The sequence below is a fragment of the Balaenoptera acutorostrata genome, chromosome 5, assembly GCF_949987535.1.
Source record: "Balaenoptera acutorostrata chromosome 5, mBalAcu1.1, whole genome shotgun sequence".
NCBI classification, from domain to species: domain Eukaryota; kingdom Metazoa; phylum Chordata; class Mammalia; order Artiodactyla; family Balaenopteridae; genus Balaenoptera; species Balaenoptera acutorostrata.
In genome coordinates, this window is record NC_080068.1 from 537,196 (window position 1) to 557,095 (window position 19,900).

The 19,900-nt window shown below is 46.1% G+C and overlaps 1 protein-coding gene across 2 annotated transcripts in view; it reads left to right on the plus strand.

Annotated features, from left to right (window-relative positions):
* The first annotated feature begins 382 nt into the window (after nucleotides 1-382).
* GUCY1B1 (guanylate cyclase 1 soluble subunit beta 1) overlaps nucleotides 383-19,900 on the plus strand; it is a 53,500-nt gene continuing 33,982 nt past the window's right edge. The window contains exons 1-3 of one of the 2 annotated variants that reach the window (XM_057547210.1): nucleotides 464-557; nucleotides 1,070-1,143; nucleotides 18,566-18,666. In XM_057547210.1, coding sequence (XP_057403193.1) covers nucleotides 555-557; nucleotides 1,070-1,143; nucleotides 18,566-18,666 — 178 coding nt within the window. In that variant the 5' untranslated portion in view covers nucleotides 464-554. Of the gene's footprint in view, nucleotides 558-1,069; nucleotides 1,144-18,565; nucleotides 18,667-19,900 lie in introns of both variants that reach the window. The other variant, XM_057547211.1, reaches the window with a different exon arrangement.

Below are 19,900 nucleotides of genomic sequence, written 5' to 3' on the forward strand. Positions count from 1 at the left end.
TGCGATGCAAGATAGACACACGCACACACACACACACACTCCTTGGTCTGCACACACACGCGCACACGCGCACACACACACACCCCTCCTTAGTCTGCGCACACACACACGCACACACACACACCCTCCTTGGTCTGCACACACACACGCACACACACACACCCTCCCCTTGGTCTGCACACACACACGCACACGCGCGCACACACACGCCCCTCCTTATTAGTCGGTGCTCCCCCCCCACCCCGGGGCGGACCTCTGCATACGAATACGTTTGGTGGGAGGACGCAGCGCCTGCACCTCCCGCCCCAGAACGGGTGCGCGGAGCCGCTGCGGCCGCTCCGCCGTCCCTGCCGCGGCCTCAGACGAAAGCTCGTCGGCGGGCGGGGCGGCACCGCAGCCGCCGAGCTCCCTGCGCTGCGCGGCCGCGGATTGGTCGGCAGGCGGGGGGCGGCGGCAGCCGGGGGCTCGGCGCGCGGGCGCTGCGGGAGGGGCATCGGGGCGCGCCGGGCCGGGCGCCGCCGCCTGGGTCGCTCGGCCGAGCGGGCGCGGACACCATGGTGAGTGCTCTCGGCGCCCGGGCCGCGCGTCCCGCCGGCCGGTGGGGCCTGGCCGCCGAGGGCACCGGCCGAGCGCCGCGGAGGCGCGGGGCCCGGGGCAGCCTGGCGGCTCGCCGGCGTCCGGAGCCGGCAGACCGGAACGGCCGGGGTCGCGGCGCGGGCGGCCGGTGCCCGGCTTCCCGGGGTCCGCACCGCGCGCGGCCTGCCGAGCTCGGGCAGGGGGCGCGCGGCCGAGGCGGGGGGCGCCCGTCCCAGGCGGCCGGGGAGGGGCCGGGCTCGCGTGCCCTCCGGAGGCCCAGCCCGTGTCGGCGGCCGGGGGGTGGGGAGCTCGGGGACCGAAGGGCTCTGCGCGCGGCCGGCGCCGGGGCCGCCCCTCCTCCGCGCCCCCCGGCCGAGCGGCCGCCGAGGAGGCAGACGCGGGGGGCGGGTAGCGGGCGCGGCGGGGCCGCCGGGCCCCCGGGCGCCTCGCCCCGCAGCCGGTCCCTGACGCTCGGCTCTCCCCGACCCCGCAGTACGGCTTCGTGAATCACGCGCTGGAGCTGCTGGTGATCCGCAACTACGGCCCGGAGGTGTGGGAGGACATCAAGTAAGTGCGCGCCCGCCGCCCCGCTTCCTGCCCGGGGCCGCCGCGCTCCCACGCTCGCAGCCGGCCGGGGGGGGGGCGGGAGGGAGTCCGGGGGCCGCGCGGCCTCCGCCCCGGCGGGCGTGGGAACGCGCTGCCCGCGGCCCGGCGGCTGCCACGCGGAGGGGCGGCGGGGACGGCGGGGGCCTCGCAGGCGGAGCGAGACCGGCTGGCGGCCCTTCGCACACGTCGCGGGCACGCGCGGCAGGGACGCCTTTCCGGGTGCGGACGCTCCCTTCGGAGCAGCTGTGAGCCGAGCGCGTTTTTCCCTCTGAAACGGGGGGACACCTCTCCCGCCTCCCCCCGCCCCGTCTTTACGTCTGGTTTGTGCCGTGGTGAAGGCTGCCAGCGGTAGGAGGGCCCCCTGCTTTCTGTCCAGAGCTGCGAGCCCAGAGCCCTGCACGTGCGCGGAAATACCGCAGCCGCGGGGGTTCAGACCTGCTGCAGCGACCGGGGCATCGTCCCTGCGGACCCCTGAGCGTTGCAGCCCAGCCGCGCTCTCTGCTTTTGTCCCTCTCACTCTGGTGAAATTCGCGTGTAACGTGTGTGGATGACCGCAGCCGAGTCGCCACACCGACACCCAGTTCTCTCTGCATTTGCATCCTGGGACAGCAGTGCGACCGCCACAGGCAGCCAGAGGGAGAGAGGGTGTTTTCCCCGGTGGGCAGAGCACACCTTGCTGTTATTCACTCTCATTGCCTGTGCTCACCGATTTCCTTCTGTTACGTCAAGTAGCTGATGCTTTATGCTGTTTGCTCCTAGGTGTATGACAGTTAGTGGCAGTGAATGCTAACAGGCTCTATCGTGCAGTTAGTGATTTCTTCTACAGATCTGTTTCCGTGGAAATGCCCAGGATTAAATATTAAGCAGTAGAATGCAACATCCCCCCGCCTCGGATCTGTACCCTTGAGCATTGTTTCAGGTTCCATAAGCCACTTAGGTTGCCCACGGAGCACATCTATATACTATAAAGAGAAGTGGGGATTTGAGAGTTATGTGGTTCAAGCAAATGAGGATCGAGGCCCTAAAGCTTACTTAGGGATTTGAACTTTTTATCCACCTTATTAATACCTTCATAATTTTTATGTTTCTTGGTAGACAGAGTTATAGAGAAGGCAGGCATCAAGAGTAAGATGTTAAACAGTGTAACCTCAGTGTAGGATTGTTTTTAAGCCGCTTTCTCTGTGAATGTATGAAAGCGCCATGTATATCTCCCACGTGGTAATGTCTCATCCGTAAGCTAGAAATTCCCAAATTTCCCGGTGGATGTGCGATGGCAGTGACTATGTTTAGAATTTTGAGAGCACAGGATGGCTGTTGTGGTGAAACAGTCTGATGTATGTTTATTGGATTTAGAACGTGTGTCTTACCCATTGTCAGTTTCAATCACTGTCAAATACAGAAATGGAAAGTAATACCGCATAGGGAAATGTGTCGGAAATTTAAAAATTGAAGTATCGAGTGATTTGTTTACGTTGGCCGTATTTTCCACAGAGAAGGTCAAAAATAACTAAAAATTTACAAATCCCCTCGATGTTAGAACTTAACTCTACCAAATCACGCTAAGAATGTTGTTGCATTTTCCTTTAAAAAAATGTATTAATTTTCAATTAAACATCAATATCGTCTAACTCATGAATTTATTTTTAAGTAGCATCAAGCAGTATCCTTCATCTGTTTAAGTGCTAATAATTTAAATCATACAAAACATGAAGCAAATCATATGGATCTTTTTCCTACAAAATGACCTCAAGGATTGTGTGCCCCTGCAAGAGAAATGCTGTTAGTTATACTAGTGTTGGCAGCCCGGGTGTTAAGTTTGATTCTCTTTTGTCTCAGCATCCCTCTTGGTGGAGCCCATCTTGTCTTGGATGAGGTTTAGTATCTGGACAGAGAACCTTGCTGAGCTTTCTGCGTGGAGGACCTTAGAGCGGCTCGCTGTGAGGACCCCTGAGGGGTCACTGTGTGCTCCCGGGAAGAGTACTTACTTAGCTCCACAGAGGTGCTCACCGCGTGGGGGCAGGACGGGGGAGGTTGGCAGGGTTTAAGTTTAAAATGCTCCCTGGGAGAGTCTGAGTCCTCCTCTGACCTCACCATCTGCTCCAGGGAGGGTTGCTGCAGTCACTGGTCCAAGATACTTTCAGGCTTACCTTTCTATGGAAACTGAATATATGAAAAAAAGCTTTTTTGTCTCAGTAAATTCCAGACTCCTCTAGCTTCCTTTTTGCTCTGTGAGAAACTGTCTAAATTGATGTTTATAAAATTTCGTATAATACTTCTTTGGTTTAGGAGGAAGTGGCCATCCTTCCTTCTTCAGAAAGTATACCAAACATTTAAGGACAAGTAAAATCCTAAGTAACAGATTCCAGACAGAAAATTCTAAGTGGGTTAGAGCCAGAAATGCTTCATTGTAAACTCCGCATCCACGTACACTATTACCAACAATATAACCATTTCACAACAGTTTTAAATTCCTCTTTGTAAGAAAATGAAAAATTGTCAAGACTGAGGGTTAGCAAACTTTCCCTTAAAGGGCAGAATAGTAAATATTTTAGGTGCTGCAGGCCACGAGTCAATATTGATGATATTATGCGTACCTGTATAACCACTGAAGTGTAACCACTTAAAAAATGTAAAAGCCATTCTTAGATCCCCAAACAGCGGAAACCAGTGGTGGGTGAGATTTGACTGAGAGACTGTAGTTTGCCCCTCTGATCTAGACCATAAATACATGTAAAAAAGTCGAAGAAGAGGCCTCTGAATCTACCTGAGACCTTGTTTTGTTGGCTTCCTTTCAGTTTTGAGATGGCCCTTTCTGGAAGCCATGGGTCCTAAGGGATGAGAAATATCAATCGCCATTTCAGGAGAAACATCAAGTCAGGATATACATATTAGAAAAGCACCTAAATACTTGATTTAATAATCATCTCTGTCACCCTCCCATCGGCCCTGGCTATGCTAACATTGCATCAAATTACTGGGTCCAGAATCTTGGTCCGTGATTTGGAAGTGAAGTAATGACACTGTTAGTTGATAAATATTGGAGTATGTTCCTTTAGAAGGCCGCCAGGAAGATGATTACTTCCCTGTGTAAAGAACGCAGACATGTTTGGCATGTGTTGTGAGATTTATCTATAGCAGGGCAGCGTACTTTTTCATTCAGTGATTCAAACCTACTTTCATTCTCTAGTTAAGCTTATTTTTAAGGAACACAGTCTAGTGCTCGGGCAATGAGGTTGGAAAAGTGTTTGACATAATCCTTGCTTTCAAATAGAGTCTAGAGATATCAGGATATTTCTAATCTTATTATGTCTTGATTTTTCTGCCTGTAACTCAAACGTGGTAGCATTTGGCTGTTGGTTAGCATATTCTGATCTTCCAGTTTTGAAATTAATGCATCTACTTGAATTTGCTAATCACGAATTAATCATTATAGTTCATATAAGCAAATGCATGGCTGTAAGCTAGTTACGTGACTTTCCCAGTTGCCTAAACTTCCCAAGACTCAGCTCTGTAAGGAAACATAATAACTACGTCATAGGGTTGTCATATGTTGAATGATGCCTGTAAAGTGCTCAACACAGGTCTTGATAAATAACTGTTAGATAAATGGTAGCTGTGAACGATTTTCACTCTAGAGCCAGAGTTCTTCAGCTCGCCCCTTCCCCAGCTCCGCCTACATAAGAGTGATCCGTTGACTCCACATACCACATCCCTCTAAGTGTGCACTCATCACTCTAGGACAGGTAGTGGCTTCTGGTCATGTCACTCCCTTTGCTACTTTCTCCACGCCGTGCAGCCGGTACCTGTCCTTCGCCTGCGAGGTGCCCCTGAGATGCTCAGGTTCTTCCTTCCCGGCTCTGAGCACGTTCCCTTCTCACTCTGATGGCCCCCAGCAGGTTCTCTGCGTCTGACTCATCCCACTTCTTCCCCTTCTGCACATTACAGGAAGACTTCCTTTCACGATGCTCCTTTTCTGCTCAAGCTCTACTTTGGAATCCATCCTACATTGTATTCTTCTAGCCTCCCCTCCTCCAATTCCTGTTTGTTATTTGAAGATGCAGCATATGCTCTTTTAAAAAAACATTAATTAGTTTGTTTCATTTTTTAGGTCCCATATATAAGTGATAACATACAGTATTTCTCTTTCATTTTCTGTAGTGAATTATTTCCCTAAGCGTAATACCCGCCAGGTCCATCCATGTTGTTGCAAGTGGCATTATTCCGTTCTTTTTCACGGCTGAGTAATATTCCATTGTGTATAGCTACCGTATCTGCTTTATCCATTCCTCTGTTAATGGACACTTAGGTTGCTTCCATATGCTCTTAATATTCATTTTGTCAAAACAAATTAAAACCAAATAGTGGACAACATTTCGCCATGTTTTAATCAGATTTTCCTATTCCTGAGGCGATATAATTAAATTTCTATACCTTCCTATATTCTTGCTCAAGTAGGTTTTAAAATATTAACAGTACTTTTTATTATAAAAGCTGTTTAAAATTTCCAAAGTCCTTTCCTCTCTAATTTCACATGAGTGCCACAATACCCATTTGAAATAAGAAAGGCCTTTCTACCTCAATTTTTTTTTCCAGCTTTATTGAGATATAATTGGCTCATAACATTGTGTAAGTTTAAGGCATGTGATGTATGGATTAGATATACTTGTAAATTGCAGAATGATTCCCACTGTAGTATTAGCTAAACTCCTCCGTCCTGTCACGCAGTTACCTTTTTTTTGTGATGAGAAAGTTTGACCTACTCTCTCTCTCTTTCTCCTTTTAAATATGCTCATTGTAGCTACTCCTTTATTTTTTACTTATTTTAAAATTTTGTTTTAGGCCACACTTGTGGCATGTGGGAAACTTAGTTCCCCGACCAGGGATTGAACCCATGCCCCCTGCATTGGGAGTGCAGAGTATTAACCACTGGACGGCCAGGGAAGTCCCTAGACCTCCTCTCTTAGCAGCATTTGAGTGTGTGATACAGGATCAGCTAGTTCGCCATGCTGCACTGCTGACGCCCAGACTTGTGCGTCTTGTAGCTGGTTGTCTGTACCCTCTGAGCAATGCCGCCCTGTTTTCCCTCCTCCCAACCCCTGCTAACCACTTTACTCCGTTTCTCTGAGTTTGTGTTTTAGTTTCCACATATAAGTGGGCTCAGGGCTTTTTTTTTTTAATGATGAAGTTGAGTCTGTAAGAGGGTAAGTGGTATCAGGAAGCTGAAGACTCAGCACTCCAGCTCTGCTCTTCCGATGGCAGGTTTACTGCTCTTTTTTTTTTTTTTTTAACTTTTATTTATTTATTTTTGGCTGCATTTGGTCTTCGTTGTTGCATGCGGGCTTTTTCTCTAGTTGTGGCGAGCAGGGGCTACTCTTCGTTGTGGTGCGCGGGCTTCTCATTGCGGTGGCTTCTTGTTGTGGAGCACGGAGCACTGGCTTCAGTAGTTGTGGCACACGGGCTCAGTAGTTGTGGCACGTGGGCTCAGTAGTTGTGGCTCATGGGCTCTAGAGCGCAGGCTCAGTAGTTGTGGCGCACGGGCTTAGCTGCTCCGCGGCATGTGGGATCTTACCGGACCAGGGCTTGAACCCGTATCCCCTGCATTGGCAGGCGGATTCTTAACCACTGCGCCACCAGGGAAGCCCAGCTGCTCCTTTTAAGACAAAAATAGGAGCTAATGTAGTTACATACTGTACAAATGTGAAACCGTATTAATTTTCATACCCAGAAACTTCCTCAGTACAAGTAAACAAATGAATGCATAAATTAAAAAAATAGGTAAACTAGATAATTGTTTAAAAGACCAGGACCTTCTTCTGTAGAAGGACCTGACGGTTAGCCGGAAAGAAGGAGGGGGCCCAGTGTGTGCTTGAAGCCGCCTGTGCCCGTGGAACTCGATGCCCAGTGCAAACCCTGTCTCGTGACCCCCCCAGGGGCCCGGGGCTCACCCAGAACCTGGACCGTGTGATGAGCAGTCAGGAGCCTGGGCGGTCAGCCAGCTCACACCCTCATCTCAGGGCTTCTCCTTGCTGGTCTGAAGCATACCCCAGACATCAAGGTGGGTCTTCGTTTCCCTTGCATTTGATCATCTTTGTGAAATAAGAAAATCATAGACGCATGTTACTTAATAAGGTGTCAGAGGAGGAGCTTTGTCCATTACAGTGAGCCCCAGAGGAGAAACCAGAGGATCTGTTTTCTCTACCCTCATTCCCAGACCTGCTTTCGGTGAACGTTGACTAGACGTTGGTCCTGGTAGCCACGAGCGCTGTCCTTCCCACCCTCACCTCTCTCCAGAGTGAGAAGCTAGCAAACGTTTCTCATCAGTGTGTTGGAAAGTGATAAGCGGGAGTCGATACTGTGCAGACATCACCAGGAAAACACACCTAAGGAAAACTCTAGAATCGGGCCGGCTCGGAGGCTGACACCTGCCAGGACGTGGGGCCTGGGGGCTTTTCCATCACTGCTTTGCCTCTCTGTTCATTAAAGAGGAAACGGGGGTGGGGAGGGTGGGGAGCGGTTTCTCAGTCTATGTCCGGCCAAGAGAAGCAGCTTTTTCTGCAGTGACACTGAGGTGAGAGGTGTCTACTCCAGGTAGAAGGGAGACGTTCTGATGTATGTATTGTTCCTTGTCGTGTTCGGGGCCTTTGGTTGTGTTGGGTATCCTGATGTATTGCCCTTTGTTGTTGTTTTTTAAATTATTTACTTATTTATTTATTTGACTGCGCCGGGTCTTAGTTGCGGCATGTGGGCTCTTAGTTGCGGCATGCGGGCTCTTAGTTGCGGCATGCGTGTGGCATCTAGTTCCCTGACCAGGGATGGAACCCGGGCCCCCTGCGTTGGAGCGCGGAGTCTTACCCACTGCGCCCCCAGGGAAATCCCTCCCTTTGTTGCTGAGTCCTGAAATACTACGTTGTTCCTCTATTGAAAGTCTTGGTGGTCAGTCTTCAGATCACCCAAACGTGGGACCTTTCAGTCCACACGGCCTGCTTGCTCTCAGCACCCTCATGGGCCAGGGGTCAGTTCCTCAGCCAGGCTGGCCTTCCCCGTCCAGGAGGGCGACGCCTGTAGTCGGTAGGGTCTCTCTCCTCACGCCCCACTCCGTCCTGCACATGGAAGTACTTCCCAGCTTTGAGATGGCAAGACAAATCTTACTTCTTAAGGGAAGACTTCTTTCACCTCCACAGCTGTACTTTTCCTTCATAGCCCATGCACAAGTTTATAATACTTAATTGTAGTAGTATCTGATGAATAGCTGTCTTATCTCACTAAAGTCTAGCATCTATAACTATCAGAAGCCTTCTTTCTCTCTGGATCTATCTATCTATAATATGTATATGAATTATCTTTCATTTTTTAATTTCCAGAGAATAGAGCACGTGCCTATCCATCACACTTAATATTTTATTTCTGTAACCAGGATTTATTATGCCAGAATGGTGACATCTTCACCTACTGTTTAATAAAATACAAGCTCCGTTGAAATGCGCATTTCTGCTATTAACAAAGGCAGAAGATGTAGCAGTAAATTATAACGTCTCTTTTTGGGAGGGTCAGCGTTCACACATGGATATAATAAAAGGACTAAGAACACTGCTGTTGGATTACCAATTTCATAAACCCCAAGACACTTACTGGGTTGGATTCAGGGCAAGATTGAATCCTTTAGCAAGTGTCTCAAAGATGCTGTTTAAAGTCAGTATCGTAGACTGTAAGTAGACGTTTGTGATGCCGAAGTTAAATTTAAAAACCAGATGAGAATGCTCCCCAGGGCCTTCAGTGTTGAATGTAGCTGCTCATACGTGTTGGACACTTACATATGTTCCGCAGTAGTGGTCCTAAAAGCTTTGTACTTGTTAACTCACCTAATCCTCACATCCACCACAGAAGATAGATTCGTTCATTATTCTCATTTCATAAATAAGGGAACTGAGTCTTCAGGACTTTAAACGCCTGCCTCAAGCCACTCATTTGTTAATCATCAGAGCAGAGATTTGGACCCAGATAGGCTTGTAATGATCATATCATGTGCTTTTCCCCAAACAAGGACTTAACGAGCTTCTCCTTTCCGATTTTCCAAAGGCAATTTAGCATGGAAATGGGCAACATATATGTGTTACTACTACCATCTTTGTTTCTGTTTTCCTGTACTTTTCACGCACTTGCCAGGTGCTTGTGGCTGTTATATTTTTACAGGTGGTTTTATTCAGGAACAGGACCGCTACTAAAGAAGATCAGAGCCTCGGAAGTTCTGAGCAGTTCGTGTAGTTTTGGAAGCGCTCTGGGCCGCTGTGCTCGTGAGCCGAGTTCAGGGTAAAGGACACACAGGGCTGAGGGACTCATTTGTCTGATGGAGCTGCCGCCGAGTGCGCCTTTGAAGTGTTTGTGATTGTGTTTCCGGAACTGGGGCAGTTTACTCATGAGGCTGTCTCGTGGCAAGCTGGACACAGTCAGAAGAAAAATACCGTTATGTATGCAGAGTGGTCCTTTGCCTAAATCCATGTCACTTGTGAGAACGTGACGGTCACCGTTTCTAGGGCTTGGATGAGTGAAGACGCTGGCTTGAGAGGACTGACCTCCACCCACTGGAAGGGGGCCCGAGCAGGAGGCCTCTCTCCTCCCAACCCCCCAAACCAGTCTCTCCTTCGGGGATTCAGACTTTTTGGGAATCGTCGGGTTGTGCTGTGGAAAACTGAGAGGTAGTTAATGCTTCACAGCCACTCCAAATGAAGGAGTGTAAAGTTTTAATTTTTAGGTGTCATACATCGCAGTTGCCTTGTATTATGGTGGGAGGTTTTAATTTTAATACCAGATGGACACAAGCCAGCCCTGAACGTCCTTACCTGTCACTAAAATGGACCATCCTAGGATTTATCGTCACGACGATACCTGTATACTGTCTGTAATACAGCATGTGCTGGGATAATGGTTTTTACAGGATCGGCACCCCTGGGAGCTGTCGTTGGTCAGGTTGATCGTTTGACGTGTGTTGATCTTTTCTGCCTGAGACCAGACCTTATTTTGAGACTCCTGTATTCAGCCTGTCCCATCTAAGAATTCCCGTTTTCATACCTCCCTGGGAAGCTTCTTTACCTACTAGCCAGCAGTCTCTGTAGTATCCTAAACTTCCTTGAAAGGTGTATAATAGCAGGAGCTCAGTGTCAGAATATGAATTCAGTTTTGTACATTCACATTTTGAAGATAAGGAATATCTCCTTAGGTATGGAGTTATGAGAAATGCTGCCTGGATATTTCTGACCACTTTAAAAAATAAATAATAAAAAAATTCCCAAGTTTGAAAACAAACTCTGGACTTCTGCCAGTAACGTGTGATTGTTTGATTTTTGGTAGGGAGTTTGGAAACATGTGGAGGGAAATGTATTTAATTAATTCATTCATTTCTTTTCAAACATGCACACATTCACAGAGTGCATGCTCTAATCCAGGCATCTGGGTTAGGCACCAGTGATTAAAAAAACAAAACCATAAAACCCCACCATAATAAAAATATCTGCGACCCTTTTGGGGAAAGGTAATTTGTGTAAATAAATGATCAGTTTAAATTCCAACGAATAGCCATCTCTAAAAGTAAGTAGGAAATGAACTGCTTGCTACTGGGAACATTTTTCACGTATACAGACTCAATTTTCAAATACTTCTCATGGCTACAAATATATAGAATAGAGTTATTTCTTGTTTTGTTTCCAGGTGAAAGTTAGAACTTTATTTTTAAAGCTCTTGGGAGAGGTGGAACTTGTTTGGGTTTGGCTATCTGAAGTAATAAATTCTATCAGCTAAGCAACACACTAAGTGCAACTTTGGTTTAATTGTTTGGATGCTGAGTGGAAACCTCTCCCCGCGCTGTCCCCGCTTCTTCCACTCGCCGTTTCCTTGTCCTCCGCCTTCGTCTTCTTCAGCTACTGACTACTGTCGGTTAGATGCTCGGGACATTGAATGTGGGAGGCCTTCTCCCTAGATTCTTCTGCCACCAGCACGGCCCCAGGTAGCGCGGTTCTGCCTGTGAGAGGTGGGCGCGCCCGTCCTCGGGGCGGTGCGTGTGGGGTCCTTCCTCTCCGTGATGTGCAAGGGAAGACGGTGACCTGGGATGAAACCAGTTGAGCATCTTTCCATCTGGGTTTACTCGGTGGTCAAAGAAATTGCCTTTTTACCTCACCCCACCTCACTTAGCCAAACTTAGAACTAAACCTTCTCTAAATATTTATTACTGTCTGCTGACCTCTTTCAGGGAGTAATGCAGCAAGTAGAAAGATCTAATGCTTAACCCCAAACACAGTTATTAAGTGTACAGGGAAAGATGACACAAACTACGTCAGTCACACTATTTGGAAACAGTGGGAGACTAGTCGTCTGGGTTTATCCCGGGCTTGTTACAGTCATGATGGGAAACAACAGAGTGTAATCACACACACCAAGATACTTGGTGATAGTGTTTCGTCGGTTGCCATTTGATGCATGAACAGTGTTGAATACATTTTAATCCAGTTTGCCTTTGGCTTGATATGGTCTTTTTTGTCAGCTAAAAATTATTGGGAAAAAAAAAAGATGTCCAAAGTGTTTCATTTTGGGGAAAATTTTCAATCATGTTTCTCAGAGAAGCCTGTGTTTTCCTCACGTGTAAACCGCATGTAATTTATATAGCGGGAAATTATATAATTGTCTTGTGTAACGCAACATTCTAAACAAAATTGATGCCCCAAAATATATTCTGAATAATGAATGAGTCTAGAAAATTTGGTCAATGTGCATGGCTGAATTTGGGTAATCTAAGCATAAAAGGAATTCTACATATCAAGAAGATAAATCAAATATTGTTAGAAATGTTGTGTGTATATATTTGAACCATCCTTTGCTTTTAAGGAGGAAAAAAAAACCTTGAAAGTTATGGGGTGACAAAGTGAGGGATAGAGAATTGTAAGGTGACGTTACCTGAGTTATGCGCGGTGTTTCTGTGACCTGAATAGCAGCTTACTTCCCAACCTTTCTTTCATTTGTTGGTCACTGTCTGTGATCTCAGGTAGCTGGTGAAAAAACATTTTCTTCCCTCAAAGAACAGGTACAACTGAGAGATTATTATCACGTCCGTGCTCTCTGGAGGCCAAAACATTTGCCAGCAAAGAGTCTGAACGAACCTAAGTTTACCTCAAAGTTAGAAGAAAAGCAGTGTTGAGAATTGAGAGACATTCACTCAAAATGTCTACTGGCTTCAATGGCCATATTGCCAGAAATTAGTTTTTTGGGTATGGCTGCTTTGGCTGTGTAAATTCTCCTGTTCAGTGTAGTGGAGCAGACCAGTTGTCAGTAAAGTGTTTGCAATATCTCCAGTTAGCTTTTACCCCGAAAAGGGAAGAATCTGAAGAATGGGCTGCAGAAAGACGTGCGTTGGGTCCAGAGAGATGAGGTCCCAGACGTAAGTGTTGCCTCTGGACCCTTTGCTGAGACGTAGCTTCAGGAAGCCTCTGTGGTCACTGCTTAACCCTGCATCCTGCCCCTCCTCCTTCGCCCTCCCCTCACCCGTTTATCCTGATCTCCTTTCTTTTGTAGCATTTATCACCTCGTAATAAATTATAAAATGTGCATATATATTATGTAAACATAATAATATATAAATATGATAATACACGAATACAGGGGGAAAAGGACCCAAAGGGCGACCCAGAGTTCCCAAAGATTTCTAAGACAAATGTAAATAAGGAATTCTAAGCATTTTGAATAATTTATTGGAATTCAGTGTGAGATTTTTGAGAAGACGATTATTTCCTTTCATGTACTGCTGTTTAATTTATATCTTAGCCTCCCTCCGGGGAGCATGTTGGGCTGATTGTTCCAGGAAGTAAAGCTTAAAAGATAAAGGCACTTATTTTATTACAGCAAGAGAAAGAAAAGAGGGAATGCATTGACTCATGGTTAGGGGATTTCTAGGGAAATGGCCATTTCTCTACTTTGTGCAGAAGAACTTTGTATTCTGTTTAACGGTTATGAATTGGTGACTGTTTCTGAGAAACTGAGTTCATTACAAAAACTTATGTCGTTTGATTTATCTCAGTTGGAAGAAAAAGAATAGGGCATAGTGAGAGCATGAGTTAATTTGTCCTTTATTATATATTTAATTAAAATTTATTTATATTTTATTAGAATGCCCTAAATCAGAGGCTTCAAAATTCCAATCTGTAGACCAGTGCTGTTTCATAATAAAATGTTAGTGACAAAATGAGAAAAATTAGACTCTCCATATCCTGCAAATCAGCAATTTCTTCTCTAGGAATTTATTCTAGAATAAATTAGAATTTAATTTAATTCTAAATCTAGAATTTTTACATAGAAATACAAATACTGCTACAAAGATGTTCATCACAACATTTTGTTTGGACTTGTGAAAAAATAAAAGGAATTTAATATCTACTAAAACTTCAGTGTGCCTAACCAATGCAATTTTATGTAGTCAAGGTATAGAAAGGTATATTTATTGACATGAAAAGATGTCCATCAAACAGTTAAGTCACTAAAGGAGGTTTTAAAGCATTATGATCTGGTGTGTGTTATATACGCAGTTATTTTCAAGCATAAGGAACCTGAATATAATACCAGCGGTGGTTGTCTCAGGATAGTGGAGGATTTTTTTAAGTTTTTCATTTCATATACTTTATATTTTTATACAGTTAGAAATTAGAATGTGTAAGTTACACAATAGCATTTATCAAAAGATAAGTCAGTGTTTTTACATTCTATTTTCATAATTTGGGGATATTTCACTGACTTTTGGTATTAAAAAGACTTGAAGTTTTGAAGATGTGTTCCTTTCATTTAACAGCAGCGTATGTTCAGCCAAAGGGAGGGTTTCACAGCTTGTATGTAGCTCTTTGATTTTTTTGAATATATAGACATGGCAAGCACTGCGGTCACCAGTTATATATATAAAATGCTTCAGCAGCTTAGAACACACTTTTGCACTCTTTCTCTCACTATGGCTGTGGAAGGTGGGTTATATTATTGCTCCCATTTTAGAAGAGAGGGTTTTAAAAAAATTTTTTATTGAAGTATAGTTGATTTACAATGTTAATTTCTGCTGTATAGCAAAGAGATTCAGTTATACACATATATGCATTCTTTTTCATATTCTTTCCCATGATGGTTTATCACAGGATATTGAATATAGTTCCCTGTGCTCTACAGTAGGACCTTGGTGGTTATTCATTCTGTATATAATAGTTTACATCTGCTAACCCCACACTCCCAATCCTTCTTTCCCCCCAAGAGAGAGGGGTTTTAATGCTCACATGCTTATGTGATTTGTCCAAGTTCATTCAACCAGGAAATCCTGGGCTCTGAAGTTCACGTCTTCGTGCCCACCACAGTCATGCTTTCCCCCCACATGCACTGTTACGTGTAACTGCAGGCAAATAAATGGACTGCTCCGAAGAACACAGGGTGTTTGAAGAAATGTCCGTCCTCCCTGGACCCAAGCTGTGCTGCCATTTGGAGCAGACCCTAGTGTCACAGCCACGGGCAGCCCCTGTGACGGCCCCACTTCCGAGGGAGAGGAGGCAGGAGGCTGCCAGGCGGTGAGGAGGAGCTCTCCCAACCCCGGTGGTGAAACTTCACCCAGTTATGTCCTCCCTGAGCTGCCTGTGTTTGTGCATCTCACGTGGACAAGGTGCCTGGGACCTCGGCTGTGCTCTTCCAGGGCAGGCAGTGTTTGGAACGATGGATTTCTCCTCCCGTTCAGACACTAGTTTGAGAGGAACAATCTAAATCCCATCAAAGTAAATATATAACCATGACAGCTATTTAACTGATAACTGCGATTTCCTGCCACTAATCCTGCGTGTATTTTGAGTCACTGCACTTGATACGCTGAGGATGTGCTGGAAGACGTTACCTGTGCACCGGGCACTGCAAGCTTCACGTGTTTAATACGGAGCTCTGGGCCTTACCCCTCGGTCCACGGCCAGCCGTCTGTCCCAGTTCAGCTCCTGGTGACAACGTCCTTCCAGCTGCTCCGGCCAAAACTGCAGTGTCATCCTTGTGTCCTTCCCTTCTCTCACGTCCTGCGTCCATTTCATCAGCGAGCCATGTGGAACCTTCGTGTACGCCGGGATCTGGGCCACTTCCCTCCCTCCACTGCTTTCACCCCGACTCAGGTCACGGGCCTTTCTCGCCTGAATGTCCCGGTGGCCTCTAACCTGCTCTCCTTGCTGTGTCCTTGCTGTGACCTTGCTGTGACATTGCTCTGTCCTTGCTGTGACATTGCTCTGTCCTTGCTGTGACCTTGCTGTGTCCTTGCTGTGACATTGCTCTGTCCTTGCTGTGACATTGCTCTGACCTTGCTGTGACTTTGCTCTGTCCTTGCTGTGACATTGCTCTGTCCTTGCTGTGACCTTGCTGTGACATTGCTCTGTCCTTGCTGTGACCTTGCTCTGTCCTTGCTGTGACATTGCTCTGTCCTTGCTGTGACCTTGCTGTGACATTGCTCTGTCCTTGCTGTGACCTTGCTGTGACATTGCTCTGTCCTTACTGTGACCTTGCTGTGACATTGCTGTGACCTTGCTGTGACATTGCTCTGTCCTTGCTGTGACTTTGCTCTGTCCTTGCTGTGACATTGCTCTGACCTTGCTGTGACATTGCTCTGTCCTTGCTGTGACTTTGCTCTGTCCTTGCTTTGACATTGCTGACCTTGCTGTGACATTGCTCTGTCCTTGCTGTGACATTGCTCTGACCTTGCTGTGACATTGCTCTGTCCTTGCTGTGACTTTGCTCTGTCCTTGCTGTGACATTGCTCTGACCTTGCTGTGACATTGCTCTGTCCTTGCTGTGACTTTGCTCTGTCCTTGCTGTGACATTGCTCTGTCCTTGCTGTGACTTTGCTCTGTCCTTGCTGTGACATTGCTCTGTCCTTGCTGTGACGTTGCTCTGTCCTTGCTGTGACATTGCTCTGTCCTTGCTGTGACATTGCTGTCTCCTTGCTGTGACTTTGCTCTGTCCTTGCTGTGACGTTGCTCTGACCTTTCTGTGACTTTGCTCTGTCCTTGCTGTGACATTGCTGTGACGTTGCTCTGTCCTTGCTGTGACATTGCTCTGTCCTTGCTGTGACATTGCTCTGTCCTTGCTGTGACATTGCTGTGTCCTTGCTGTGACATTGCTGTGTCCTTGCTGTGACGTTGCTCTGTCCTTGCTGTGACATTGCTGTGTCCTTGCTGTGACGTTTCTCTGTCCTTGCTGTGACCTTGCTGTGACATTGCTGTGTCCTTGCTGTGACATTGCTGTGTCCTTGCTGTGACATTGCTCTGTCCTTGCTGTGACATTGCTCTGACCTTGCTGTGACATTGCTCTGTCCTTGCTGTGACGTTGCTCTGTCCTTGCTGTGACCTTGCTGTGACGTTGCTCTGTCCTTGCTGTGACCTTGCTGTGACATTGCTCTGTCCTTGCTGTGACATTGCTGTGTCCTTGCTGTGACGTTGCTCTGTCCTTGCTGTGACATTACTCTGACCTTTCTGTGACTTTGCTCTGTCTTTGCTGTGACGTTGCTCTGTCCTTGCTGTGACGTTGCTCTGTCCTTGCTGTGACCTTGCTGTGACGTTGCTGTGACCTTGCTGTGACATTGCTCTGACCTTGCTGTGACATTACTCTGACCTTTCTGTGACATTGCTGTCTCCTTGCTGTGACTTTGCTCTGTCCTTGCTGTGACATTGCTGTGTCCTTGCTGTGACATTGCTCTGTCCTTGCTGTGACATTGCTGTGTCCTTGCTGTGACATTACTCTGACCTTTCTGTGACATTGCTGTCTCCTTGCTGTGACTTTGCTCTGTCCTTGCTGTGACATTGCTCTGTCCTTGCTGTGACTTTGCTCTGTCCTTGCTGTGACATTGCTCTGTCCTTGCTGTGACATTGCTCTGTCCTTGCTGTGACATTGCTGTGTCCTTGCTCTGTCCTTGCTGTCACATTGCTCTGACCTTGCTGTGACATTGCTCTGTCCTTGCTGTCACATTGCTGTCTCCTTGCTGTGACTTTGCTCTGTCCTTGCTGTGACTTTGCTGTGTCCTTGCTGTGACTTTGCTCTGTCCTTGCTGTGACATTACTCTGACCTTTCTGTGACTTTGCTCTGTCCTTGCTGTGACATTGCTGTCTCCTTGCTGTGACTTTGCTCTGTCCTTGCTGTGACATTGCTCTGTCCTTGCTGTGACATTACTCTGACCTTGCTGTCACATTGCTCTGTCCTTGCTGTGACATTGCTCTGACCTTGCTGTCACATTGCTCTGTCCTTGCTGTGACATTGCTCTGACCTTGCTGTGACATTGCTCTGACCTTTCTGTGACTTTGCTCTGTCCTTGCTGTGACATTGCTGTCTCCTTGCTGTGACTTTGCTCTGTCCTTGCTGTGACATTGCTGTCTCCTTGCTGTGACTTTGCTCTGTCCTTGCTGTGATGTTACTCTGTCCTTGCTGTGACGTTGCTCTGTCCTTGCTGTGACCTTGCTGTGACGTTGCTGTGACCTTGCTGTGACATTACTCTGACCTTTCTGTGACTTTGCTCTGTCCTTGCTGTGACTTTGCTGTGTCCTTGCTGTGACATTGCTCTGTCCTTGCTGTGACCTTTCTGCATCCTGTATGCCTTCCATCCGCGCTCCGTGCAGCCCCAGGATCCGTCCCCTCACTGAAGCTTCGGCCGCTCCTCCAGTGCCCTGGACGGCCCCTGCCAGCACTTTGCACCTACTCTTCCCCCGTCCGGGGCTCCCAGGCTGCTCAGGGCTCCCTGCAGAGAGGCTTCACGCTTGACTCCATTGCCGGCTTCTCAGTGATGCTTCCGGCTGTCGTACTTGAGTCCCTTACCCCCTTGCCCAGCTTTATTTTTCTCCAAACTACTTGCCATTATTATATATATATGTGTGTGTGTGTATATATATATATATATATATATATATATATATATATATATATCTTAGCTATATCTTAGTTTTATGCCTCTTCTCTCTCCCCTCCTAGAATACATTTGTTCCAAGAGGTTGGTACTCTCTCCTACTAAAGGCTGTGTCCCTAGTGCCTCTAACTGTGCCCGGCACATAGAGGGACTCAACACATATTTGCTGCCCATTAATTTAACCAAAAGTTATTTCGTGATTCTATTTAATATCAGGTATAGTATCGGGCATTAGAGTACTATACAAATGTTAATCTTGTTAAAACATACTTAAATATATCATTTTTAATTTGGGGAGGGGGATGTGAAATAAGATCTTTGTAATCACTAGACTTTTAGGTACCTGTCACTGGTTTCACCAAATTTGCCAAAAGTAAATTCTGTTCCAGATATGCAGCCATTTCTTATATGGTCATTGTAGCTGTTCTTTTATTTGTCTGTCTTGTTTTTGTTTTCTAGGAGAGAGGCACAGTTGGATGAAGAAGGGCAGTTTCTTGTCCGAATAATATACGAAGATTCTAAAACGTATGATCTGGTTGCTGCCGCAAGCAAAGTCCTCAGTGAGTTACATGTGACTCTCCTTCTTTGGTTGAAGCCACCGTAGACGTCCAGAGGCACGCGTGGCCCGAGGTCGTGGTGTGAGCTGTGCAGGGCATGTGCTGCCCAGCCCCGGCCGGGGCACAGGCACGTGTAACGTTAGCCTCAGGCCACACTGAGTCCCACTACTCTTTTCACAGACTCTTTAGAGCAGAGAGGAGCTCTCTGCCCCTCCCCACAAAGAGCCATGTGTTGAGGAAGGAAAAAAAGTATTGATAGTTAATGTAATAAGTTCATAACGCAATAATAATTTAATGTTGCCATGTCAACAGCACAGTAATTACAAAAGTGTAGAATGCAGAAAATATTACCTCCAAATCTCTTTTGTAATCACAGGTTTTATTAGGTATTGGTAAAAGAAACAAGAAACTGAGGTCTGCATTAGACAAAACTCATGCAAGGAAGGCAAAGTCCAAAAGAAAAAAAAACTTCATGGGAAAAATGTTGTTCTCAGAGTAGTATCTCACATCTTCATGATTCTTAATTTACAGCTAGGCTACAGGTTGGACAGACTAGATGTATGCTTTTTAGCTTTGTCAAGTATAGCTAGAAGAGCAAGTGCTACCTTTTGCAGGGTACAAGAATTACCAGAAAAAAGCATGGTAAATTGTTAATAAGAAAAGTATCTTGCCTCATTGGTAATCAAAATTGACACAAATGTGAAATAATTTTTATACAAATTTGGCAATTAAAAAAATTTAAATATCTAGTGTAGTCAAGGGTAGAGTTAAAGGGGAAATCGTACACATTTAAAATCTGATGGTAAGATAAGAGTTTTTTTGGAGAATAATTTTGCGTCATCAGTCAAAATCTTTTAAAAAAATGTTCAAATCCTTTAGAAATTTTTCTTAAAGAAATGATTAGATTTATTAACATTAAGATTTATGGGTGTTTTCATTTCAGAGTTACTTACATTATCAAAAATTGGAAAAGCCTACATTTTGAACAAGCGGGCATTGGTGAAATTGTTGCATATCTGTGTTGGTTAAAATAGTGATTAAAATTGATATTAAGAAAAAATTTTAAATTTTAGGAAGTATTAATAATTGAATATTAAGAAAAACACAGGATCTTAGGGTACATACTATATGCAACCGAGTTATTAAATATGCATATTTATATAAAGAAAAATAATGGTGCACCACAATATTATCATGTGCATTCTTGACGATTTTCAAGATCCTTCTGTATTTTTTG